The sequence below is a fragment of the Nipponia nippon genome, unplaced genomic scaffold (genome assembly GCF_047370975.1).
Source record: "Nipponia nippon isolate SJK-2023a ecotype South Korea unplaced genomic scaffold, ASM4737097v1 scaffold_3, whole genome shotgun sequence".
NCBI lineage: Eukaryota > Metazoa > Chordata > Aves > Pelecaniformes > Threskiornithidae > Nipponia > Nipponia nippon.
Genome location: NW_028262347.1, coordinates 92,207,903 through 92,230,651, shown reverse-complemented (window position 1 = coordinate 92,230,651; position 22,749 = coordinate 92,207,903). Strand labels below are relative to the sequence as shown.

Here is a 22,749-nt window from a genome sequence, read left to right as displayed (position 1 = left end):
AGTATGGAGCTCTTACATTTGTCAAGGAGATGGCAACTACTGCTGTGCAGTTTCTCATAAAGAACTGTTCCACTAGTCTGTGGCCAAGATTCTTACTAGAAAATGCTGTATTGCAACAAACTGGTGTTAGAGTAGATTTTTTTTCTGATCCTACTCTCAGCATGGATTGCTTGGCACCCTCTCACCCTGCTCTGCACCTTGCTTTTGATGAATTTTAGCAGAAATTGGCTGTCGGAGCAAAACTGGATTAATTCCCACTTGCCTCCATTTCCGCGTGTTGCTGTTGCAGAGTTGTAGCAAAAGGAGATGAAATTATGTAACTGGTTTTGTGGTCTTAAAATTACTTTTGAAGAATCTTCTGGTAATCTGATAAAAGTAGATGATTCTGATTACCTACTGATAGTTGTTAGAGGCTCTTTAAGTGTGGTATCACTGCTAATGCGGCAACAGTCTTGGTATGGACAGACTGCAGGACTGGTTTTACTTGTAGCTGAACCAGAAGAGCTACTAGTTTTACATTATCTTTTAGAGGCAGTCTTACAAAACTGTTGTCTTCAGGGCATACAGCCTTTTCTGGTCATGTTGCTCTATTTTTTTGTAGTGCTGAACTTCTTCCAAGCAGCCTATAACATAGTGATTTTTTTTTTTTCCCCCAAGCTAAAGAATGGGATTTTTTAATTAAGTTGGCTGCGTTGCTCTCATGATGTATTGTCACTGTTTTGTTGTATACAGTATAACAGATTCTGAAAACTTTTTGTTTTCCAATAGGCTGGTGTTTGGGATGCTGTATCCTGCATATTACTCATACAAAGCTGTGAAGACAAAAAATGTGAAGGAATATGTAAGTTGCATTGATTTAATTGCTTAATTAGATGCCTCTGCTGACACACAACTGTGAAATTTTCATTCTGCAGTGCAATAAATCATATGAAACCTTGATTTGACTATCTTAGTATGAGATACAACACCTGTGTGAATGTAGTGGTAATCCTGTGATTTTGTTTGGAGAGCTAAAGTTAAAGTTTCTCAGACTTTTACTAGACTTTACTGAAATGTGCCCAATATGTTATGCTGTATACTGATGTTTTTAGGAGGATTTTTAAACGTAAACCTTGAAGTGTTGGCTGCATTTTGGTGTAGTGCCCAAAATAATGCCCTTTTGGGCAGGGGGTAGAAAAAAGGTTTCCTAATTCTAGCAACACCTGTAGTATAAGCAATGACAAACTGATTCTCAGTGACTGCTTGCACAGTAGCAGCAGTTTAATTGTTATTGTATGGAGCTCAACAGGGGATTCAAAATCTCCCTGAGAAAAGGGTAGCTCTGCTTAATCTATCGTTCCTCAAAGACAAGAAAAAAATGTAACCAGGGAAGGAAAAGATTTGGTTAAGGTGATGTGGAAGAAAGAAGCAGAACAGACAGAAGAGTAAGACAGAGGAAAAACACTGTAGTTACTGCAGTTTAGAATTAATCTGTTAAATTATTTACTTTTCAGTGTGAGCAATGATGATTACCACAAGAATGTTACCCGGTTGCAGTCACGAGGAGCTTTGGTGACCGAGTTAGTTCCCTGTTTTAAGAGGCAGCCTAACTTGATTTTGGCAACTAACCTATACTGGATGGAGTTAGTGCCATCAGTTACTTTAGCTCGGCAGCCGTAGCTGTGACCTAATGCTGCTGCCTGTATGTGTGATGTCTCTGTTTTGTACTTGGTTGTAGTAGTAGAATGCAGTAGCTGTTGTTCCTCCCTTGTATGTCTCGCATTTAGCCTGATCACTCCATGAAGGCTCCAAAGTGGATGTCATATTCATACTTCTACTGTTTTCTGTGTACAAGCTGATTAGAGCTTACTTGCGCATGTAGAGCTAGTGCTTGCCAGAGCTAAGCTTCTGGGAGGAAAAATAATCAAAAATAAGAGAAGAATTTCCTCTGTCTCGTGCTTACTTTACCCTGTCAGGAAAGTATATAATGCAAAGAATTTATAATCTGCTTTTCCTGCCTGCTCCCTCAGAAGGGATCTACAGGCTAAGTAGAGGATAGCAGTTTTGAACTCTAACACAAGAAATCACTTTAAGAGGTTACCATTGCCTCTTGCAATATGTTTGTTTTCTAGAAAAAGAAAAGTAATGTTTGTAGAATGCTGAGATTTTGACTTATCTCATTTGTCCAGTTAGCTATGACTTAGCTGTCTTTCTTGGGCGACCTTTTTTTTTTTAGAGATGCCTGTCACTTACACAACACCTTTAGTGGGGCCTGGACCTGTATTTTTCCAACTGTGTATTTTCATTTAGTTTGAAATCACTGCTTTTCAGTCACCTGTGGTGTTTGACCAGTCCCTGAATTTGCAATTGCATACAAAATGTTCATGGGGCTGGGATGAATGAGACCCATCACAGTGACTTTCTCATGGGCGGGGAATGACATTGATTCATCAGTGAATTACCACTCCATTGCTGGTTGGGTTGAGTGTCCAGATAGATCTTAGGGATGATCCATGGCTTTCATCTTCCCAGCTGGGTCATTTTCTTTCATGGAGAGGGTGTAGGTTTAACTGCAGCCTTCCAAATGGCACATCTCTGCTGCCAGTCATTTTATGGCCCAAGCACAACTTCCTTTCCAGGGTTATGTGTGGCTCAGGAACCATCTGTTTTTGTTTGCTGCAAGAGCTTTATAACAGTGAAATTTTTGACTTAGCCACTGCTTCCACCAGTAAAAAACAAACAAAAAGTACAGACATTTTGACTTGCTGTGTAGGTCATGGTGCAGCAAATTGTTCAAAGATTATTTTGGGGGGGGGGGGGGGGAAGTGTTGCTGCTGGTTTTCATGGTTTAAAAGACTTCAGTTCTAGAAATTAGGATCTATGCCTTTGAGGAGATTTATTTGTTCTTGTAATTACCCTAGTTTAATGGAGTTGACTAAGATCTTTGAGGAGTTTTTTCACTGTATTACACCAAAGTGCTTGTAATAAGCATCTGAAACGTAGTTTAGAAGTCCGAACCACCAGTCTTCTCAAATCCTGGCTTCAAAATCCTGACTTGAAAGGATGTGCTTCAGCCAAAGCCAACAAAGATGAGCTTAACACTTGGATGGTAGAAAAAAAGCTCAACAAAATGAATCTGTAATCACCCTTTTAACATAAAAAGCAAAACTCAATCAAAGCTTCTGCAACTTCATTTTTAAGAGTTAAGTAGATGATGGTCTTCTGGGCAGTGTTAAATATGACGTTCTGTTTTTCCTGGGTGGTTTGGGTTTTTCGTTGGGTGTTTTTTTTTTTTTTTTTCCTTGATATGAAAACCCTGTAAGTCACTCGGGTTCATTTATCAAGGATACTTTTGGTACCTAATGCATTAGTTGTACTAGAATATAATTTGACTTGCGTTCTTGAGAATCTTTGCCCAGATCTCAGGAGGACTCCTGGCAGATCTCGTGTGCCCTTCTGCAGAGCATTTCTTACTGTTCCTAGTAGCCCGGGAGAAATTTCACTTCTGCTGTTGTTCCTAATTGGATAAATAAGTGTTGATTAAAGAATGAATAGCCTGGGTAAAAGTATTGGGGAAAAAAATTCAGTATTGCATGGCATCTCAAAAATTGCATTGCATCATGCTTAGGTTGATGGGGCAAGGGTGGATGCTAATTTTATTTTTATTCAGGTGTTGAGACTGGTTCATGGAAGGGTCACCAGTCTAAATGTCACATGGCCTGTCAGAGATGACTTCAGCTGTTGTGTACGTTTGTCTTAGCTTATTCAAGCCTGAAATATCTAAATCCTCTGAGAGCTTGAAGTGAAGAATGTCATCACATGACTGAGTTTCTTTTCAAATTGAAATGCAGAAAAGCATTTAAGATAAATGGGTTTCAAGTTGTGACAAAGGAAGTTGTTTTAAAGCATAATGCACAGTATGAAATAGGCAACAGTGCAGCATTTAGGTTTTGAGTACTTATTTAAGTCAACTTCAAAAAAAGATTGCTTTAAAAGTGAAGATTAAATCTGAGCCATGTCCTCTGTAGGAAAGTATAGATATTCCTCCTTTTGATAGAGGGTACTACGAATTCACGACTTGAACTAGTGTGTAACAAATGTGGTATTTAATGTTTTGTGCGTATACCAAAGAGTTAGTAGTCTGTATATCACAAATGAAACAAGGTTACTGTGTGTGGTTGCAGGTGATGCTTTTCTTGCTTTTTCTTTCTTTTTTTTTCAACTGTTTTGGGTTTTGTTTTTGTTTTTGTTTTTTCCTTAGCATAGATAGTGTTGAAATTTAAAGAACACGTGGGTGTTCAGTTAGTGTGAATAACCAGTGGTGGTTTGCACTGACCTATTTTGGAAATATCAGTGGCTGAATGCAATGTATTTTAGAGAAGACAAATGCATGGAACTACTTCTATAATATTTATTCTGAAAGATGTAATCAGTTTAGACAACCAAATCTGACCAAATGTTCAAGATAAATGAGAGATTTAGTTAACTATTAGAACACAGAACTAAAACTTGTATTTTAAGAGCATTGTCTGATTTTAAAACAAAGATGTATAGTGTAAATCTTAAAGGTGTATATATATACTGAAGCATTAAGATGCTTACATGTGAGCTCTTTTATTAACAAGAATTTTGTAGTTCTTGGTATACAAATAGAATTAAATTTCCATGAAAATGCTTTTTTCCTGCCTTGCCCCGGTGTTAATACCATAATGCTAAGCACACATATAGAACTTAACTGCAGAGTATAGCTGAATAAGGTATATTGTAAAATGCAAGCAAGGGCTACCTGACTTACTAATGCTGACTATTGTGTTTGTGGTATAAACATATGGATGGGTGTGGAAGAGAGTGAAATATCCTTTAGGGCTATAGTAGGAATTGCATTTCTTACTTACAATAATCTACTGACTCTTTGCAGTGTGTTTTTCTTATCACTGAAGCTTTCTAGAGGCAGAAGGAAATCTGTGAAGCCAGCCTAGGTGAGGTTGTGACCCTGGTGACCCAGCCATTTCACTCAGCTTGTTGCAGCTGCCACCAGTTCTACTTATGAACAGAAAACCCTTAGGACCTTTATATAACTTAACTTGAAACTTGGCTGATGCATACCGTTGAATGTCTTGCTTTGACAGCTCTGAACTGACTGTACAGTATAGTGTATTCTGTGAAAGGTGAAGTCAAGATTCTTTCTGAAGATGGTGTTTTAATTTTCAGGTTCGCTGGATGATGTATTGGATTGTGTTTGCTCTTTATACAGTTACTGAAACAATAACTGACCTAACAGTCTCTTGGTAAGAGCCTGCTTTTTATGAAATCTGTATGAAACTATATTTGTTTCTGATGTTCTTTGATTTGTAATGATTTAATTTTTATAAAGAAGTTGTGTTTGTTGATAGCCCTTTTTTTCAGGAAAAGGTCTCAGAGTGTATGTCAAGAATAACATCTGTTTTCAAGCTTGCCGTACACTGTCACTTGAAGTAGGGGCTATAAAATTTCCACCTTTGCTGTAGAAACTCAATAGGGGAATGGAACTCTTAAAAGGATGGACTATAATTTCTCTGCGCAGGAATGTATAATGCAAAGCAAGTATATTAACTGTTTCCATTTCTTAAATGACAGTATGGTCAATTAAAAAATTAAATCCATAGGTCTATAACTCGTTTAATTTTTGTCTAATATAACTTCTTGTATGTGAAGAATCCTATATGCTAATATGTAATTGTGTTTTTTTAAGAGATCTCTTCATGATGATTAATTACTGTGCATTCTCTTCCTGCAGTTGTTGATCTCATGCAACCTTTAACTTGTTTGTAGGTTTCCACTGTACTATGAACTGAAGATAGCTTTTGTTATTTGGCTCCTTTCCCCATATACTAGAGGGGCAAGTTTAATCTACAGAAAATTTCTTCACCCACTTCTTTCTTCCAAAGAAAGGGTAAGAAATAACTTCTCATATTTTTAATGCCTGATATCGAAATACCATGTGCTGAAATACTAACTGTTGCTAGATACACGATAAAAGCAGATCAGTGTGTTACTGGTTTGCCAGGCAGCATAAACTTGGACTAGAAGAGGTAAGTGCATATGACCGTCCATATATATGCTTCTATTTAACTTGCATGAGCAGACAATGTGCTACTTTCTATTGACATGAGATGGCCTGGTGTTCTGTGGTCTACTTGGTGCACTTTGGGGAGCCCAGTTGAGTGGAAGTGATGCAGTTTGACTTTCTACTGGAAGAACATGTGCAGTACTCTCTGTGCAGAAGCATGAATGCAGTTTTAGCAACAGCTCTTCATGTTACCGGGTTTTCTAGCATAACCTAGTAATAAAACTTATCAGGACAAATGACATTGACTTTTTCTCGTGAGCGAACTGAAAGGATAAGAGGAGAGACTTTCCACTGAGGTTTAAGGGAAGACGAGTCTGCAACAGAAAATACCCAAACAGAACATAGCTAAAGCATATTTAGCTTTAGCCAAAGTATGACGGGGCCACAGATCTGCTTAGCTCTTTTTCAGTATTCCATTTGGATGTGTGGAAAGAGTGATCAGCAAAGGTGTGAAGGCTACCACTGAAAAATCTCACAGTACAGAAAATAGCATTCATAAAGGTCAGTGCTGGGCTTGGCCTTTATTAGGCAAAACAGGTAGCTGACATGATTGCCACTGATATGAACAGTAAGGTCATTTTGACCTTCTGAAGGTTGAACTATAAGCAGTTTGCAACTTCATAAGCTAAAGGGTTGTTTTTCCCTGTAGTCTGCTAGCTGTTGTGAACTACCTTGAGGCCTTTATCTCCAGCTCCAGGCATTTACCACAGCTGGGGATAAATGTCATGACTGTATTGTCCTTGGTACTTAACTATGTCAAAGCTCTGGCTTCAGAAGTTCTTTGTGAGCCGACTCTACCTGTCTAAGGAGCTCTCTGTTTTCACCTTAAGCATGTTATATCTTGAACAGCTTTTGTCTGACAAGCTAAGCTTACTCTCTGTAAGGAAACCTGCTATGTAGCTGCAATGTTTCTGAGCTGGACAGAAGTGATCTATTTTGTCTTCTTGTTTGACCAGACATAATCCTTTTTTAAATGAGGGAGTATAAGTGAATGAAATATCAGTATACAAAGGCAAGAGTAATTGTCCCATTAAATATTTTCTTAAAGATTTCTTCTGTCTTCCTTTATTGATGGAAAAATAATACTGTGGGATAATGTGAATCTCTTATGCACAGCCCTCTAAAATTTAAGTATGTTTTTCTTTTAGGAGATTGACGAGTACATCGTACATGCCAAAGAAAGAGGCTATGAGACCATGGTGAATTTTGGAAGGCAAGGGTTGAATTTGGCAGCAACTGCTGCAGTGACAGCAGCTGTAAAGGTAACTTTGCGCTTGTGTTAATTGCTTTTGTTCTTGATATACTTACAGAAGAGTGTAATTGTACTGAGGATTTGCCATTCCTAAATAAATACTTTAATTCTGCAAATGTATTGAAAACCTGGAACGCAAGGCTTGCAGCACTCTAGTCCTCCTCATACTATGTTTGTTTTTTTTAAGATGGCTTGTAGTTATTTCTTGGATGATGGGGTTGAATTTACTGTAATTCAAAAGATACCATGCAGTTTTCTATGCAGGATTTTTGGTAAAGATGACCATTGTTTCTTTTCTGTCTCTGTGCTTTCTTGTTGGTAAACAAACTATTTAAAGGATTTCTGGCTTTTCTGCTGGTTTTCTCCAACCAACCTGAGGTAACTCCACGTATGAAGTAAGGCATGAAAGATTACTACCACAGATAAATTTTTATCTTGACACAATTAACTTGTTTGCAACTTGTCGATTGAATTATTAAATTAATATACTAAGCATAAGCTTGCATATCGCTGTTTAGCATACTCTTGCTTTGTCATGTAATTTCCATTAAATTGTGAAGTAACCTGTGGTTGTTCCCAATTTATGGTCCTACAAAACTCATGACCTTCAGTTGAATTTCAGAGGGTTCTAGGTCTAGGAAAACAAAATACAAGCTTATAAGTAAGATTCTAAGTAACTTGTGGCCCACCAAAAGGAGTATAATGTTAGGCAATGTGTATCGTAGCTAATGGTCATTTAAACCAAAACACAAAGTGTGGAAAGATGTGTGTGTCTTAGTTAAATGATAGTTTTAATGCAATCAGGATTAATTTCTTCCTGGGAATAAATGAAACTGCTGTGCTCATAGTAACAGGACTGAAAACCTGAACACTGTTAGTAGATAACAGAAAGCAATGTAGAGATCCCTGGCTGTCAAAGTTAAGTAGGTACAGCTAGCATTTAACTTAAATTTCTGTGCTTGTATGTGAACTTCTTGCTTTATAAATCAAAGACGTTTCTAAAACCTGCATTTTCAAATGCTATCTCAAAAAGGTTTGGAAAAATAGTCATGTGTCTCTTGTTTTGCTCATTTTCTCTCTTTAAAAAGACATATGTGGGTGGTAGTGTAAAAAATATCATTTTTGTTTTAAAATGCAGACATAATGAGCCTAAAATACTGAGAATGTGATTCAATTTGATCACTGATTCTTTCTTTGTTATTCAAATTCTTAGTATTGTCTTGAGGCATGAAATAATTTAGAATGAAATAGAGTACACCTCTAAAGGCATGAAAGTATCCAGAGTGAAAATAGGTTATTAAAAAAAACCAAACAACAAAACCCAAACAACAAACAAACCCAACAAACAACCTCAAAGTACCCTACTGGGAAAAAGTTTAAGAACTATGCTAAATGCTAAAGTACAAATTCTTTGCCAAACAGCACATCATCATTTTTTACACTGCACACCTGTAATGATACTTATGCTCTGTGTGTTTTCCTTATGTCTGGCTGTCTGGCTCAGGTTGGATATTTCCTTGTTAAATCCTTATGGTGTTACAGAAATATTGTAAAATAAATAACACCAATATCTCCTCCCGCTTTCTTCTGAAATAATGAATAACTTTGTCCTAAATGTCTGTGTTTAGATTTCATTGCTATTCAGCTGTGACTGGCAAGATGCCTGCTCTATTTGTTAAAACTTGTTAAACATGCTCATGAATATTTGTACAGAATTAGTTCAGTGCAGATGAGATGCTTGGGCAAAACAACCACCACAATACCAAAGACCTAAAATAGACAGGATTTTTAAACAGTATGAAAGAAGAGACTCTGAAAATCTTTATTTTGGCATGTTAAACCTCTCTTCAGTTTGTCATTCCAAAAAGCTGAGCATGACTGCTCCATGCAAGCAAATGGAGACAATGCATGTGTTCTTGATTTTGTTCCCTGTTTTTCAAGAGTTGACTGCTGCCTCCAGCAGGTGAAAAGATTATCCCTTCAGCATGAGCTGGTGGAGCATGCTATAGGATTTCAGGAATGGAATCTTATTAGTGGGATCAGTTTTGATGGGAAGGAGACACACTTTCATCACCCTTTTTTTTTTTTTTTTGAAAGGAGCAGGCATGCTTATTCTGACATATCAGATCTCAAATTAGGAGTAGAGAATGTGGGAGGTTAAACACAAGAGGAGGTCCAAAGAAAGCTTCTGTTCACTTAAGTGTCCAAGCAAGAGATGCTATGATGTTTGCTTATGCTGATTTTAGGAAGGTGGTAAAATTGCTTGGAAACTCTCTGGAATATTTTCAAGATCAAGTGTGGGAAAGAGCGGTTTTCTCCAAGGGCTGTTGAAGAAATATGGGATTAGTATTAAAAGACTAGTTGGCTGTGCAGGGGAGACTGGAGCAGCCAGCCAGCCAGGTCAGTCTACTGAAATTTGACATAGATTTAAACCTGCTCCACTGTAGTTAAGTTAAAATGTAATTGGCAGGAGTCATGGCTTATAGTTTACATTCCTATACTGATATTTTTAGCTGGTACTTGTTAGCCACTGTTCATATAAAATTTAGTGTTTCAAACTTGCTAAATAGCATCCATTAGAAAAATAAGTTGTGTTGCTGTCATGTTAATTTAAGAAAACAAATCTTTGTAAAATCCTGATTTCAGGAGACTTAGAGATGAAATATGGTCTAGGCTGACTTTTCCAGGTGACTAATAAAAATTTTCTTTGGAGTATAAAAGAATCAGCAACAAGATGCCTTTAATGATATGAAAGTTGTTGGAGCTCTTTCAGCTCAACAGTATGTGGATTTGAGGAAATTATGTCCACAACACTGAGTTCCACCTATTATATTTTGTATTGTGATACCTCTGCTTTCTAGATATTCTGAGATGCCTGTGTGTTGCAATTTTTGCCAACACATAAATTGTGACTTGTCAAGCTACTAGTGAAAACTGGTTTCTATATTACCACGTGCAGGACGGCTGCTAATTAAGCTGTGAAATGCACTGTCCTTCTTTATGAGGTCACACAAGTATTGTTCATTTGTAAAGTATTATTTGGTAAAAAAAACACCAAACCAAAACAAAACAAAAAGCCAAAAAACACACAAAACCAAAACCAACAACCAAAACCATTTTGAGGGCTGTGTTTCTGCATGTCTTTTAGTCATCCTGAATCTGCTGCCTCTTTGCTCGTTGGATATCATTCTAATGGCCTTGCTCAGACTTCCCCTTCTTGCTCAGGGCATGGCAGAGGAAGGAGGTATCTTGCAGCCAGCTGTGGCGTACGGCCAATATCACTGTGAGCAGCTCAGCTCACCAGCAATATTGCTTTCATCCCTCCTCCCTGCTGGGACTGCCTGGCATGCTGCAGAGGTCATTCACAGGACAGCAGTCCCTTTCCAGGTTGAGAGGGAACAGAAGTCATTCCCCCTTCAGCCCGGATCGGATCAGGGAGAGAACAGCTGGGAATGTGGGTGCTGCACACTGCAGCTCTGCGGCCACAAAGCTCCAGGCAGCTCTGTGGACATGCAGTCCATTGAGAACTTGTCCAATGAAGGAAAGCAGCTTTGTTCAGTGATCCTGACCACTGAGGGGATGCAAGTCCCATTTAAACAACAACAAAAAAAGAGTCCCTGAGGCAGACATACTGTGTGGTGTCTGTTTACAGCAATTCCCCTGGGTTAAGTATATAGACTACAAAAATAGAGAAGGGCATTTCATATATGAGGGTCAGCTGATGAGACAGCATACTAATAGCTTACTAGAGTCTGAGTAGTCTCAAAAGGAGTCCCTTAAGTAGGCTATATCTGTAAAAGACTAGACTTGGAAAGCCATTACAACTTAAAATTAGTGCTTCAGATTGGTCACTGGTAATGAATGGGGTCTCTGAAAGGTGTTTAATATGCTTTAGGAAACGCTATTGAATAAATAAGCAGACTCATTCTTCAAGACTTGCATTTTGTTTAAGGCAACAGAAGCTTTACAGTTCATCTCTCTTCAGTGTTCATGTACATAGAAATTTGGGCACCGAAGTTGTTCTCCGCTTTTTTGTCTGCAGTGCAATTGGAAGTGTGTGTGTCTCAATCTTTTGTGGCGCAGTTTAGCTGGCAGACTCCGGGCTGGATGCAGCCCACTGTATTTCTTCTTTACTGATAGGAACTGTTGAAATAATAGGACACCACTGCAGGCGTGGCAACTGCTCTGCCATCTTCTCATGAGCAGCATTTTGGGGCTGCGTGTATGGCTGGGGAGAGGTGATGGCTGCTGCCATACCCACGGCATGAGTGTGGAAGCAGGAGATCCCCCTTCAGCTCCACCTGCAATTGGATTGCTCTGCCCTCTGTTTTGCAGGCAAACATCTTGCTTTCAAGCTGTGGCTAGTAACTCTGAACTTTCAAGCAAGATATCAAAGCTCTTAATGCATTAGTATTCTAAATGTGAATGTTACTCTCACATTTCCTGCAGTAGAGGGTATTTCATATTTTTCAGTCAGACTTTCATTCTGAGCTGATGGTAATCCAGATCCTCACAGAATGCTTTGTTTTGGCAGAAAGCAATTACCTGCTTCTTTTGGGCATGGGAGGGGTGTGGAAGAATCTTCCTAAATCTTAAGCGCTATATGAGCACAGCGATGTGGGGCTTTTTTTTAATAATAACTAAAAAACCCCACACCTATACAAAACACCCTTGACATTTGTCCTCCAATTAGTCTGTGCAATGGTGTGAAGTAGAAATCGATCTTGATTTGGCTAGACTGGATCTTCCTAGGGGTGGGATGGAGACTGCATTCAGGCAGGAGGAGACTGGGGGGACTGTAGGGACCACCTGCATAGGATTAATATAATGTGCGACCGCGACTGTGCAGTATAGCAGTGGTTGTGCAGCCCCCATTCCCACTGTGACTTTCAGGCATGTGTGCTGCAGCTCTTATTTGTATATGTGTCCTTTCAAACTTCTTAATATTTGCTGTGTGTAACTTGAGTGAAACTTTCCATCTTGGCAAGTACTTTTGGAATGAAGGGTCCATTGTATGAATCCGTTACGTCCTCGCTGAATGAGGCAGTACTCCACAGGAGTTCTAGCCTCATCGAGCGTGCAGTTTGGTTAAGGGCACAATGTTATTTTATGGCACATAGTTTGACTTTTTTCCCCTTTGAAAAACAAAATTCTGTATCCAAAAGCTGCACTGAAAAATAAGGCTGAATGTTCCCAGCTTGGATCTAGTCCTATATATCTACTGTGGAATAGGAAATACAAGCTTGTAATGTGAATTCTTCTTAGCATTTTAGTTATTACAATCTTAATTATGTTATCTTGTACAATTTCCAAATGTCTTTGTAGTACGTCCCATGATGAATGAACTTGCTGTGTAACTGTTATGCACTGTGTCTTTCTATACTTTTGTTTCTGTCCAAATCCAGCTGCTGTCACTAGAGTAGACTCTGTCCACACCTAGCGAGTGGAGTTGTGCTGAATTTATATGGATTCTGCTGAGAACCAACGGGGTCCATTTTAGGCATTCATCAGTGTTCAGTGATTGAGATCTGAGTCCGGTTGCATCTCTTCACGCAGCAGATGCAGACTGATCAACAGTCTTCTGTGTTAAAGCAGATACTGGAAGCTGTTACTTGTTGTTGTCCAAAGAAGCAGTCCTGTCTCTCCAGTTCTCCTCTTTGCTCTAGTGTCCTAGCAGCTGACTGTCCGTTCTCAGGCACAGCTGTTTCCTGATTTGGTTTGCTGTGCAAGTACTTTTCAAAGTGAGTAGTGGAAGGGCAGGATTCCTGCCTTAAGGCAGGACAGACCTGCCTTAAGTAAGCCATTTTAGGGAATAAAATTAACTTCAGAATTCCTACAGTAGTTTATACACAGACTGTTCAGTGTCAGTGGTGCATTTTGTTGTTGAGAACACAAGTCATCCTACACGTATGTAGGAAGAACTAGGAAAGTAAAGGTTTCTACTTCTCTCATAGGGAACCCCTTCTTTGTTATTGTTTAGTGCCAATGTATGAATGGTGTTGTAAGAATTAAAATAGGTGGTTCTTGCCTGTGTAGCACACTGTTTTAGCTTTATATGCTGTACTAATAACTAGTCATTAGAAAATTAATATTAGGTTTCAGCCACTTCCTCCCCCTGCCTTTGGTGGTCATGCAAGCTTAAGGAGTATCACTCTACTGTCTCTTCGCTTTACATGGCTATTTTTAACATGGAATAATTTAGTGTGCTGGTCTACCATCTGCAAACAGCTGTTGCCATGAGAGTGGGAACAAATGGCTGTGGCCAGTGGTGCAAGAACTGCCTTACGCGGTGCTGTTGCAGAGAAGGGTGTGTGGAATTGTACCCAGATTTCTGCTACTGCTAGCTAACATAACGCTCAAACGAGGAATTTTACTTAAAAGCTTAATTTGTAAGAATGAAACAAAATCTTGAAGCCTTGCTCGAAGTGGGATTCGTGCACAGGCTTGTCAGCCTTCCTCTGAAACGCTTATTTTTTGCCTCGTATGCCAGAGAGGGAAGAATTAAATGTTATTTTAACGTGACGTTGAGTAATGTGCTTGTCCTTTTAGTTGCTTATACAATAAATTAAGCTTCAATGCTTTAATAACAACATCATCTTGGGTAAGATGGAAGAGCTGCTTGATGACCCTTCTTTCCAAAGGGGAACTTTCCATATGTCCCATGTAGAAAAGATGTAAAGACAATCAGAGAAGGAATACTAATGTTCAAATGTGATCAGCTGTCCTTATATGTAGCATTAGATTTTTGGGTTGGTATTATTGGTCAGTAAAGCTATGTTAGTAAGAGAACCTGCTAGCCTGTAGTCCAGGCAGGACCTCTTTGGTTTGTGGTTTCAGGTTTCTGTCAACTAGAGCTTTTGTAGTGCTGCCAGTTTCTCCGTTACTTGAGTTCATGTTACAGAGTGTATTTTTAAAACTTTTTTCTTCTTATGCATATTCAAATTTGTAGAGGGTAAAAAATAAAATAGCAGAAATCTTTATTTATCTTCAACCACGCTTTTTAAAACGGAAATGTTAAACCCCCTGTCACGCTACCTAGCACTGCTAGAGAAATACCATGTTTGAAGTCAATTGAGCATTTCTGATTTTTTTTTTTGTTTAAACACTTCCCCTAACCCAAAAAGCCTTTATTTGCTCAGATTAAAGGACTGAAATGAGACATTTGTAATGAAACTGCTAGCTTATCTGTAACTTTTTTGTCTAGGAGCAATACAAAGTTAAGCTTGGGTAGAAGCAATACTTAAAGCAAATGTAAGTTTACTGCATGCTTATGTTCAATTAATTTTGTAGTGCAACAAGGAAGCATGGGCTTAGACATCTTAACCCAGCTTGAACAGCAAAGTGAAACCTCTGCTTTGTTTTCAAAGATACTGTTGTTGTATTGCAGAGTCAAGGTGCGATAACTGAGAAACTGAGGAGTTTCAGTATGCATGATTTGACTACTATACAAGGAGATGAGCCAGTAGGACAGAGACCTTATCAGACATTACCGGAAGCAAAGAAGAAAACCAGAGCCTCTGCAAGTGAATCTTCAGGTAGGTATCTACCTATTTTTTTCTAGCTAAAAGCACAATTCACTGAAGACAAAAGTGGGAAAGCAGAAATACTCTTGCCCCATTTAGAAATGGAAAAGGCCTCAAAGAATTCCAGTGCACTTGAACAGAGTTGACTTGAGCAAGATATATTATGACAGTTGAGAAATGCTCCCTGAATTATTTTCTTCTCGCAGCCACTAACAGTGTAGTCATACTGTACTCACTACTCCTACCTTTGCCAATTAGCAATGAGAATTCCTTGCCAAAGTAAAGCTTAACTGGAAGTAAAAAAAAAAGACGTGATTAAGTGGTGTTTCTGTGACAAATGTACAAAAAGTTAAACATGAAAATTTATGGAAGCTCAATAAATAGGAAGAGAAAATTGATGGAAATGAATTCAGTAGATCTGTAATGACAGTTCAAAATGTAGAATTGCTGGTGGTGATAGGAATAATGAAGGCATTAAGTTGTCCTAATGAACTGATGCACATCAATGCTCAAAAGATGATGTGCGGTGACCAATGTATGTTTTTGCAGAGAGATTATTTTATTATTAGTCTTACTATTTTATTATTATATATAGTATTAATTATTATTATTATCCTTACTTTGCTCTTGAGCGTGTGATGCTTGAAGAAAGGTTTCAGTGGAAGGCTGTTAATTGCACCTTTTTAAATGGCTAGGCTACAATGTAAAGTAGTTGATATATCACAGAAAAGACATAGCTCTAGTCTGTTTCTTTCCTTTCACCGACGCCTTCTTCTCATCCCTCCCTTTCAGGGAGGGGTGGTGCTTGTGGAGCACAAGGAATTCCAGGAATTGCCTGGTAGCCCATGGTGTTTCTGAGGAATAAATGGTCACCTGAATGGCCCTAAGCTGAATTGCTAATTGAGCCCAGAAGGTATCCTGTGCAGATCAGTGTAGACAGGGGGGACTGGCCAGAGAGAAAGCCCATGAATTCATCAAGAGTTGCATTAGGGATGATGTCACTGCAGCTGTTGTGCAGAGGCTATTCCTTCCTAAGAGAGCATTAATTTTCTATCTGAAATAGCTTGAAAATGCTCAAAATTCCATTTTAAGAAAAGTTACTCAGTTACAGTTTATAATGTGCACATAACCACTGATCTTGAGATTGAATCTCGCATGTCAAAATGTTTTCTTAGAGCTAGTTTAACTTAATTGTTTCTACTCCTGGACCCAACTCTAGTGTACACATCTTCTGTTTTCTTTGACGTTTCTTTGGCATTAGAGATTTAAAGAAAGAACAAACCATGGGTAGAGTTAGGAATGCTATGTAGCAATGTTTTGTTGCACTTAGCAGAATGTTATTTTTTGTGATCTGAGTGGGGAGTTGCTGTGCAAATCAGTTGAAAAGACCTAGTTGTAGAAGGACATTGATCATAGGATGACTGAGCTGCCAGTATGCTTGCTCTGAAAAAGGTAAATGTGATTTTGATGCGTCAGAAGAGGTGTTACAAATAGAGATAAGGAAGTATTGGTGTCACTGCAAACATCCCTAGTCAGAAACTATGAGTAACAGATGCGATTCAAATTTTCCATATTGAAAAAGATGAATTGAAACTGTATTGGAGGCAGAGACATGTTACCTCTAGAAAGGCAGAAGAGGCAAGTCTGTGTTAAGTAGCTGTGGAGTAGGGGAGTGTGATTCTAATTTCAGGAAAAAAATGAAATGACCAAAGGAAAAGAATCTAATTAAGCCGAAATAAAATATTGGCTTAAGATGAAATGTACATTGATCGTGAATAAAGTTGGGTTTGGAGTCTAAAAGGTGTCTGAGTGTTACAGCTTGTAGGTTCTGGAATGGCCTTATAAGAGGAGAGCTTGGCCGGGGGGAAGAACCAGACTACATTCAGGGGCTTTATGATAAATCTGTGATGGGGATTCAGGGCTTTTGGACCCTAAGGATCTCCTCAGCACGTGTTTTAAAGCAGCTTGCGCCCTCTAGTGAGACTCTTTGGTAATAATCTTGGTCCTGTTTTTGTAGGATTTAAACAACCCTTAATAGTACTTTGACATTGTATCGATCTGAAAGGAACTTTTGTATTAAATATGGAGAGAGGTATGCAAGTATGAAGAAAGATCCTATGAATCGCAGAATCATAGAATGGTTTGGGTTCGAAGGGACCTTTAAAGGTCATCTAGTCTAACCCCCTTCCCATGGGCATTGTGGCCAAAAACCTTACATACTTCTCAAGATGACCACTGAGGTTTTTGCAATTCAGTGTAAAGCAGAAGATGGTAGCAGACCGATGGTTTAATTTTTGATAATTGAGGAACCACTGCATTACATACCTATGGAATGAAGTGGCTTGTTACTTAGAAATGGCAGAATTATAAGTAACAAGCTCCTGGCAGACTAGATGTTTCGCTGTTTTGAAACAGCTGGCAGACTGACCATATCATTTAAAAGAATGAATGATACATATTAAAGGTGAAACTCATGGCTTTCTTAGAAACTTAAAAGTTACAGCTACTTCTTATTAAACATTTTTATAAAACTATTTTTTACAGGTTACAAAACTCCACTGGAAAAAAATCCTGGAGATGATAAAACAGATGAAGAGATGGAGGGGACATATTCAGAGGATGAAACGTTTGCTCAGAGAGGCCTTCGAAGAACTCAGAGCATGAAATCTGTGAAAACTATTAAAGGCCGTAAAGAGGCAAGTATAATCTTAGTTAAGTATTTTGTTTTTTAACAATGTGCCTCTGCATTTTTAATAATGCAGAAATTAATTTTCTTCTTAATCTTAGAGGGGTTAGCAACGATAACTGGGTTGTAGAATGTTAAATGGAGAAGGAAGAATGTGATAACAATATCTAAGCTTGGAGCTTTTGTACCTTGGGGTATTAAGGGAAATACACGAATGAAATGAACTAAATGAAGAAAAAGGGAGGAGAAGATGAAATAGACTCTGTGCTTGTAACACTAATTCTGGCACCACCAAGGCCAAATCCCAGGAACTGCTCACCTTGAAAGGGGTGTAGATAGCGGTATTGTCATCTGCATTTGTGTGTCTTGGTTGTGCACGCTTAAATATCTGCTGTTTAATGGACTAAAGAAGATGGAGAATTTTTTAGTTCCCATAGATATATGGCCTACTTTGACTTGTAACCCACGAAGAGAATGTTCTATGTAGGATTCAAAGTGCTTTACGTTTGCATGTGTCACAAAATTTAAAGATATTTCAGAATAAATGTCTATGGAATCTCATAAAAGTTTTTGGGTAATTCTGGGAAAGCAGTTGAGAGTTGTACTTCTTGCCCAATTCTGTTGAAATTGTATCTCGTTCAGTCATAGGTAGATTCTCTTACTGAATCTGTGGATTGTCCAAAGCACATTTAGAGATGCTTACTAGATTGGATTAGTGGAAAGGTAAATAATATTTCTGCCTGAAGTGATATCAACTCTTTCTTAAGTTATAATTGTTTTTTTTCCCCTCAGATACGGTATGGATCACTGAAATACAGAGTAAAGAAGAGACCCGCTGTATACTTCTAAGTGTGTTGCACAATGCCTGCATGACAAACTGCTGTATTATAATAACTTGAATTCAGTGTGTCAAGTGTTAGAGCTGTGTATGATTCATATAATGAGTATGTATGAATAGCTACGGTAGGACTTGGTTTTATGAACCTAAATGGTTGGATAAAGTGTTACTTTGCTTTTCGGTAATTGCTTATTGTTTAAACCTAAATTTGGACAAGTTATAGTATGAATTTCAGCACTCCTTAAATGGGAGTTAAATGAGGAACAGGAAACATCCTTTTTCCAGAGGTGCTGAACAGACTGAAATAATTACAACTCCAATTGAATTAGCAGAAGTTGTAAATATTTGGAACTTGTGAAAATTGAACCCATAGTGTCCCCAAGTTTACATGGAAAAATAGGTATACTTGAAATATTTTTCTCAACTACAATTCCTGAAAAGGCCTTTGTGTAATTTAAAAATGTACAGTTTAAAGAACAGTGGATGATGATGGTGGGGAAGGAAAAGGAAAGACGATGTAGATATGGTACATCCTTAAGATCATCATCTTGCATCATATTGCCAAGCTTAACAAACTTATGTAATACTAATAGGTGCAAACTGGGGGTACATTTAGCACTTTATGCAAAACTGTGTAGTTTTGCACACTTACTGATTTACAGCTGCACATGTCATTTTAGTGACTACTTAGGTAGGTTAGACTTATCTTTTGAATGCCAGCAATTCTTGTATTTCATGATCTTTTTTCAATTTGTTTTGATTGCTTAAGTACACTTGGGATGCTGTAGATAATTGCTACTAACACTTAATATTATCAGGTGCCTTTCTATGTATTACAAGGCTGTGTGGTTTTTTGTCTCTGTGGGTTTTTTTCCTGTTTTGTTTGTGTCTTTCTTCCTCCTTCACCTAGACAGATGTAACATGATTTAGGTCAGTTTTTGGTTAAAATTGTGGTAAGTAAAACTTGTAGCAATTCCAGTGATAGACCTCAGGGATCTGATCAGCCCATCAGCTGTGTACTAGAAGTCATGCTGATGTGAAGGCATGTATGATAGATTATTCAGGCCCTGGTTTGGTTTTGCTCTGTGTTGCTTTAAGAATGAAAATATATATATTAGAACATGTATGTGTGTATATTTCATATCATATGTGGATTCTGAAATTGACTGTGTAGTACTTTTTAATTGCTAAAGTTATTACTAAAATATTTACATAAAAATAGCTTTTTCTAAAAGTCTGGCTGATTTAGTCAGCCATTTTGTAATCTAAAGTCCCATGGCATAACTGTTCACACAGAGATTAATTTTGGAATGTCATTCAAGGCAGGGACTTGTCAAAAGGACTTTTTGAGGTCCCCTTTGGTTCTATTTTCTGCAATTCTGAGAATCAGGCTGATGTTAGTTTTCCATGTGACTATATTTCTACTGTGGATTCAGGGAGAAAACACCCATTTTTTGTAGATAGTGTTTTATTAATTGGCATGGAGAGAGATGGTGTTACTTTTCTTGAAGAGAAAATGGCGTGCGATCCCTCTTATCCTTGGATCTCAGACTCCAATCCTTAGACCTTTCACCAGGTATGACAGTCATCAAGTCTACTGCAGCATTTTTAAACATATTCTTAAGGCGTGGGCCTGCTGCAGTTCTTTTTCTTTACATTACAGCTATAGCGGGTTCACTGCTGGTAGGCACTTAATGGCCTGTTAATATATACTGTCGTTTGAAGTAGTCTTCTGTAGACTTTGGGCTAGGGTTTGAATTGTATGGATAAGAATGCAGCTGGTCTGTATTGGCATCGCGTTCCTCACTTGCCATTGTAGGCATTTGCAAGCCAAGTGCAAAGCCTTGGTCAAATATAACAAGGCTGATGGCGCAGTGCTTTTAGCATCTCTGAGGAAGTTAAATGCTTTAGTAAGAAGTTGCAACAGTCCATATGTGATTAAAAGGCCAAAGCTTGTATTACTTGGACGCAGTTTTGTACCAGAAGACAGGAAGGCTGCTCTCTCCCAAATGAGTACAGTGCAAAAATCCCATCCTCTAACCAAAACTGCAACTTGTGATCTAGCTTTTATAAGGGGCTGTTGTCTGTGGGGGAGGCGGCGATCAGAAAGGCAGCGTCCCCGGGGCGTAGTTCATCACTTGTGCCCCAGGAACGTTTGTGCTTCTCATCTGTCTCCCTGAAGGTAGGGAAAGGCTGGCTGTGTGTTAAGGTAATTCCTTACAGGAAACTGAGGCTTTTGTATTTGCATGTCACCCCTCTTTGAAAATTAGATTAACCTGGGCCTTGGGTGGAATGTCTAACTCTTCACTTGAGCGTCCTCCTTGAGCACTTGCTGCCACATCTTGCTTTAACTTGTCACGTTTGTTTTATTGGCAAGCATGGCAATAAAACTGTAGTCTTTCTACAAACCAGAATCCTGCATGAAGGAGCAGGGTAAGGCCTTCTTTCAGAATTACAGTTCCTGTTACAGGTTCATGTAGATCCTCTCTTGGGGCTTGTGTTATTTTTGCATTTCCAGGGCTAGAGATCATTTGAGTAGTTTAGGCTCTACCAGGCTCGTGGTCAGTAAGTTGCTCTCCACGTCGTTATGTACTTGAGGCTGTTAACAGACTTCTGGCAGACTTAACTTGCTAATTAAATAGTGACAGAGGCTAAACAAACTCTCCTTTTTCTGAACTATGCATGGAACTAGGAAAGCTGGCAGTAGTATTCATATTCATTACTCTTCGTGTATAAATGTACTTGTGTTCTCTCAGATACTGTCTTAAGTGATAAAACTTCCAGTATTTACCTAGCTGGTTTTTTCAGTCTAATATCCTACTGTAAAATTATTTTCTTGACAGCTTGATTTTCTCTTTGAATTCATCCTGAAACTGGTTCACTACATTATCTTAATTTTTTTTTCCTTGCTGTTCATTGTCAGCTGATGCTTGGCAGGGCACAGTGGCATGATTAGCTTTCATCCCAATGATATGTATTACTCTCTACCTGTTGAGTTTAGTTTAGTTTGGTCTTGAAATATTACACAATCTTTTAAACTTTGTGTACAGAGAATTTTCAAAATTTTTTGCCTTAGCAACTGCAAAAGTGGTTTGTCTAGCTCTTGCCAGTAAACTTCTTGGAAAAATGTTAAACAAAAATCAAAATGTAACTTAACGTTCTTTTTGGGTTTGGAACGTAAAATGTCGTTCATGTCAAATTATATAATCTTATGAACCAAGAGTTTCCTGAGAATTGACTGACTGCCACCAACAGGACTGCTAATATAGTTAAAGAAAAACCTACACAGAGGTTAACGGTACTTTAAAAGAGAATGTGTTTCTTGTTAAATCATATAAAGGTTTCAAACCTTTCCAAAATATATCTGAACTGACTCAGATTTCTTATCAAGAGCCTACTGTACATGTTAAAATACACAGTTTGAGATGAGGATTAAATTGATGGCCTCAGTTGCAAATAAACTTAGGCCAGACTCTGATTACAAGGTAATTGCCAATATTAGCTACTTATTGCTAATTGCTTTGCTATGTGAAAGTAACTGAATATTATCCAAGATACTTTGTGCAAACTATAATGAATTTTAAAATGAACAGAAGATAATTGGTGTAAACGGAATGGTGGGTAAATGCTAGATGCATTTAACATGCTGTTCATGACAAAAGATGCGTTTTATTTTTGGTGTTGCTTTTATTAATGGGAAGTTCGTATTTTTAAGTATTTTTCTACAAAAATGTCTATATGCAAAGGCAATACTGTAACATTTTTTTCAAGGACTCATATTTTTAAATGTTACGGACCGGAGACTGTCTACATTGAGACTGAAGTTTGTAGCTTTAAAAAAATGCAATGTATGCTTTAATTTTTATATTGTAATAATAACTTGCTGTCAACTTGTTTACATATTTGTAGGAGGGAAAGCTTCATTATACATTGACTTATCTTGATACTATCTTTAATAAATGCTGCTTTGAGCAGGATGTAGTGGATACTTTATTACCTGAATTATGATTAACAAACCAGTCACTATGTAATCTGTATTCTGTTATTTATTATAATGATTCCAGTACTGAAACAGCCTATCTGAATTCTGAAGAGACTTTTAAAACTGTTCAAAGTATGACTAAACTGTCACTGAGGTCTTGCTGTGGAGCTTGATGCTGATTTAGACTTAAATGAAACCTACCCTGCTAAAGGCAACTTGAAAATGCTGTAGCGTTACCTGTTTTGATCAGATGTTCAGTTTGGAGTAAACACAAAATAAGATAGTTAGTCTCCTAAAAAGAGTATGGCTTCCTGGGGAACAGTTGGATTTTTTTTTTTTTTTTTATTAAACCACTCTAATGCTAGTCTCTCCTTTTTTTT

The 22,749-nt window shown here is 38.1% G+C and overlaps 1 protein-coding gene across 4 annotated transcripts in view; it reads left to right on the top strand.

Moving 5' to 3' along the window:
* The window catches only part of REEP3 (receptor accessory protein 3), a 41,300-nt gene extending 18,936 nt beyond the window's left edge, over positions 1-22,364 (top strand). For 3 of the 4 annotated variants that reach the window (XM_087765794.1, XM_087765793.1, XM_087765795.1), the window contains 7 exons: positions 769-841; positions 5,191-5,267; positions 5,791-5,911; positions 7,237-7,350; positions 14,728-14,875; positions 17,408-17,559; positions 18,342-22,364. In XM_087765794.1, the coding sequence (XP_087621920.1) occupies positions 769-841; positions 5,191-5,267; positions 5,791-5,911; positions 7,237-7,350; positions 14,728-14,875; positions 17,408-17,559; positions 18,342-18,398 (742 nt within the window). In that variant the 3' untranslated portion in view covers positions 18,399-22,364. Of the gene's footprint in view, positions 1-768; positions 842-5,190; positions 5,268-5,790; positions 5,912-7,236; positions 7,351-7,677; positions 14,707-14,727; positions 14,876-17,407; positions 17,560-18,341 lie in introns of those variants that run through there. The other variant, XM_087765796.1, reaches the window with a different exon arrangement.
* Positions 22,365-22,749: the final 385 nt, after the last annotated feature.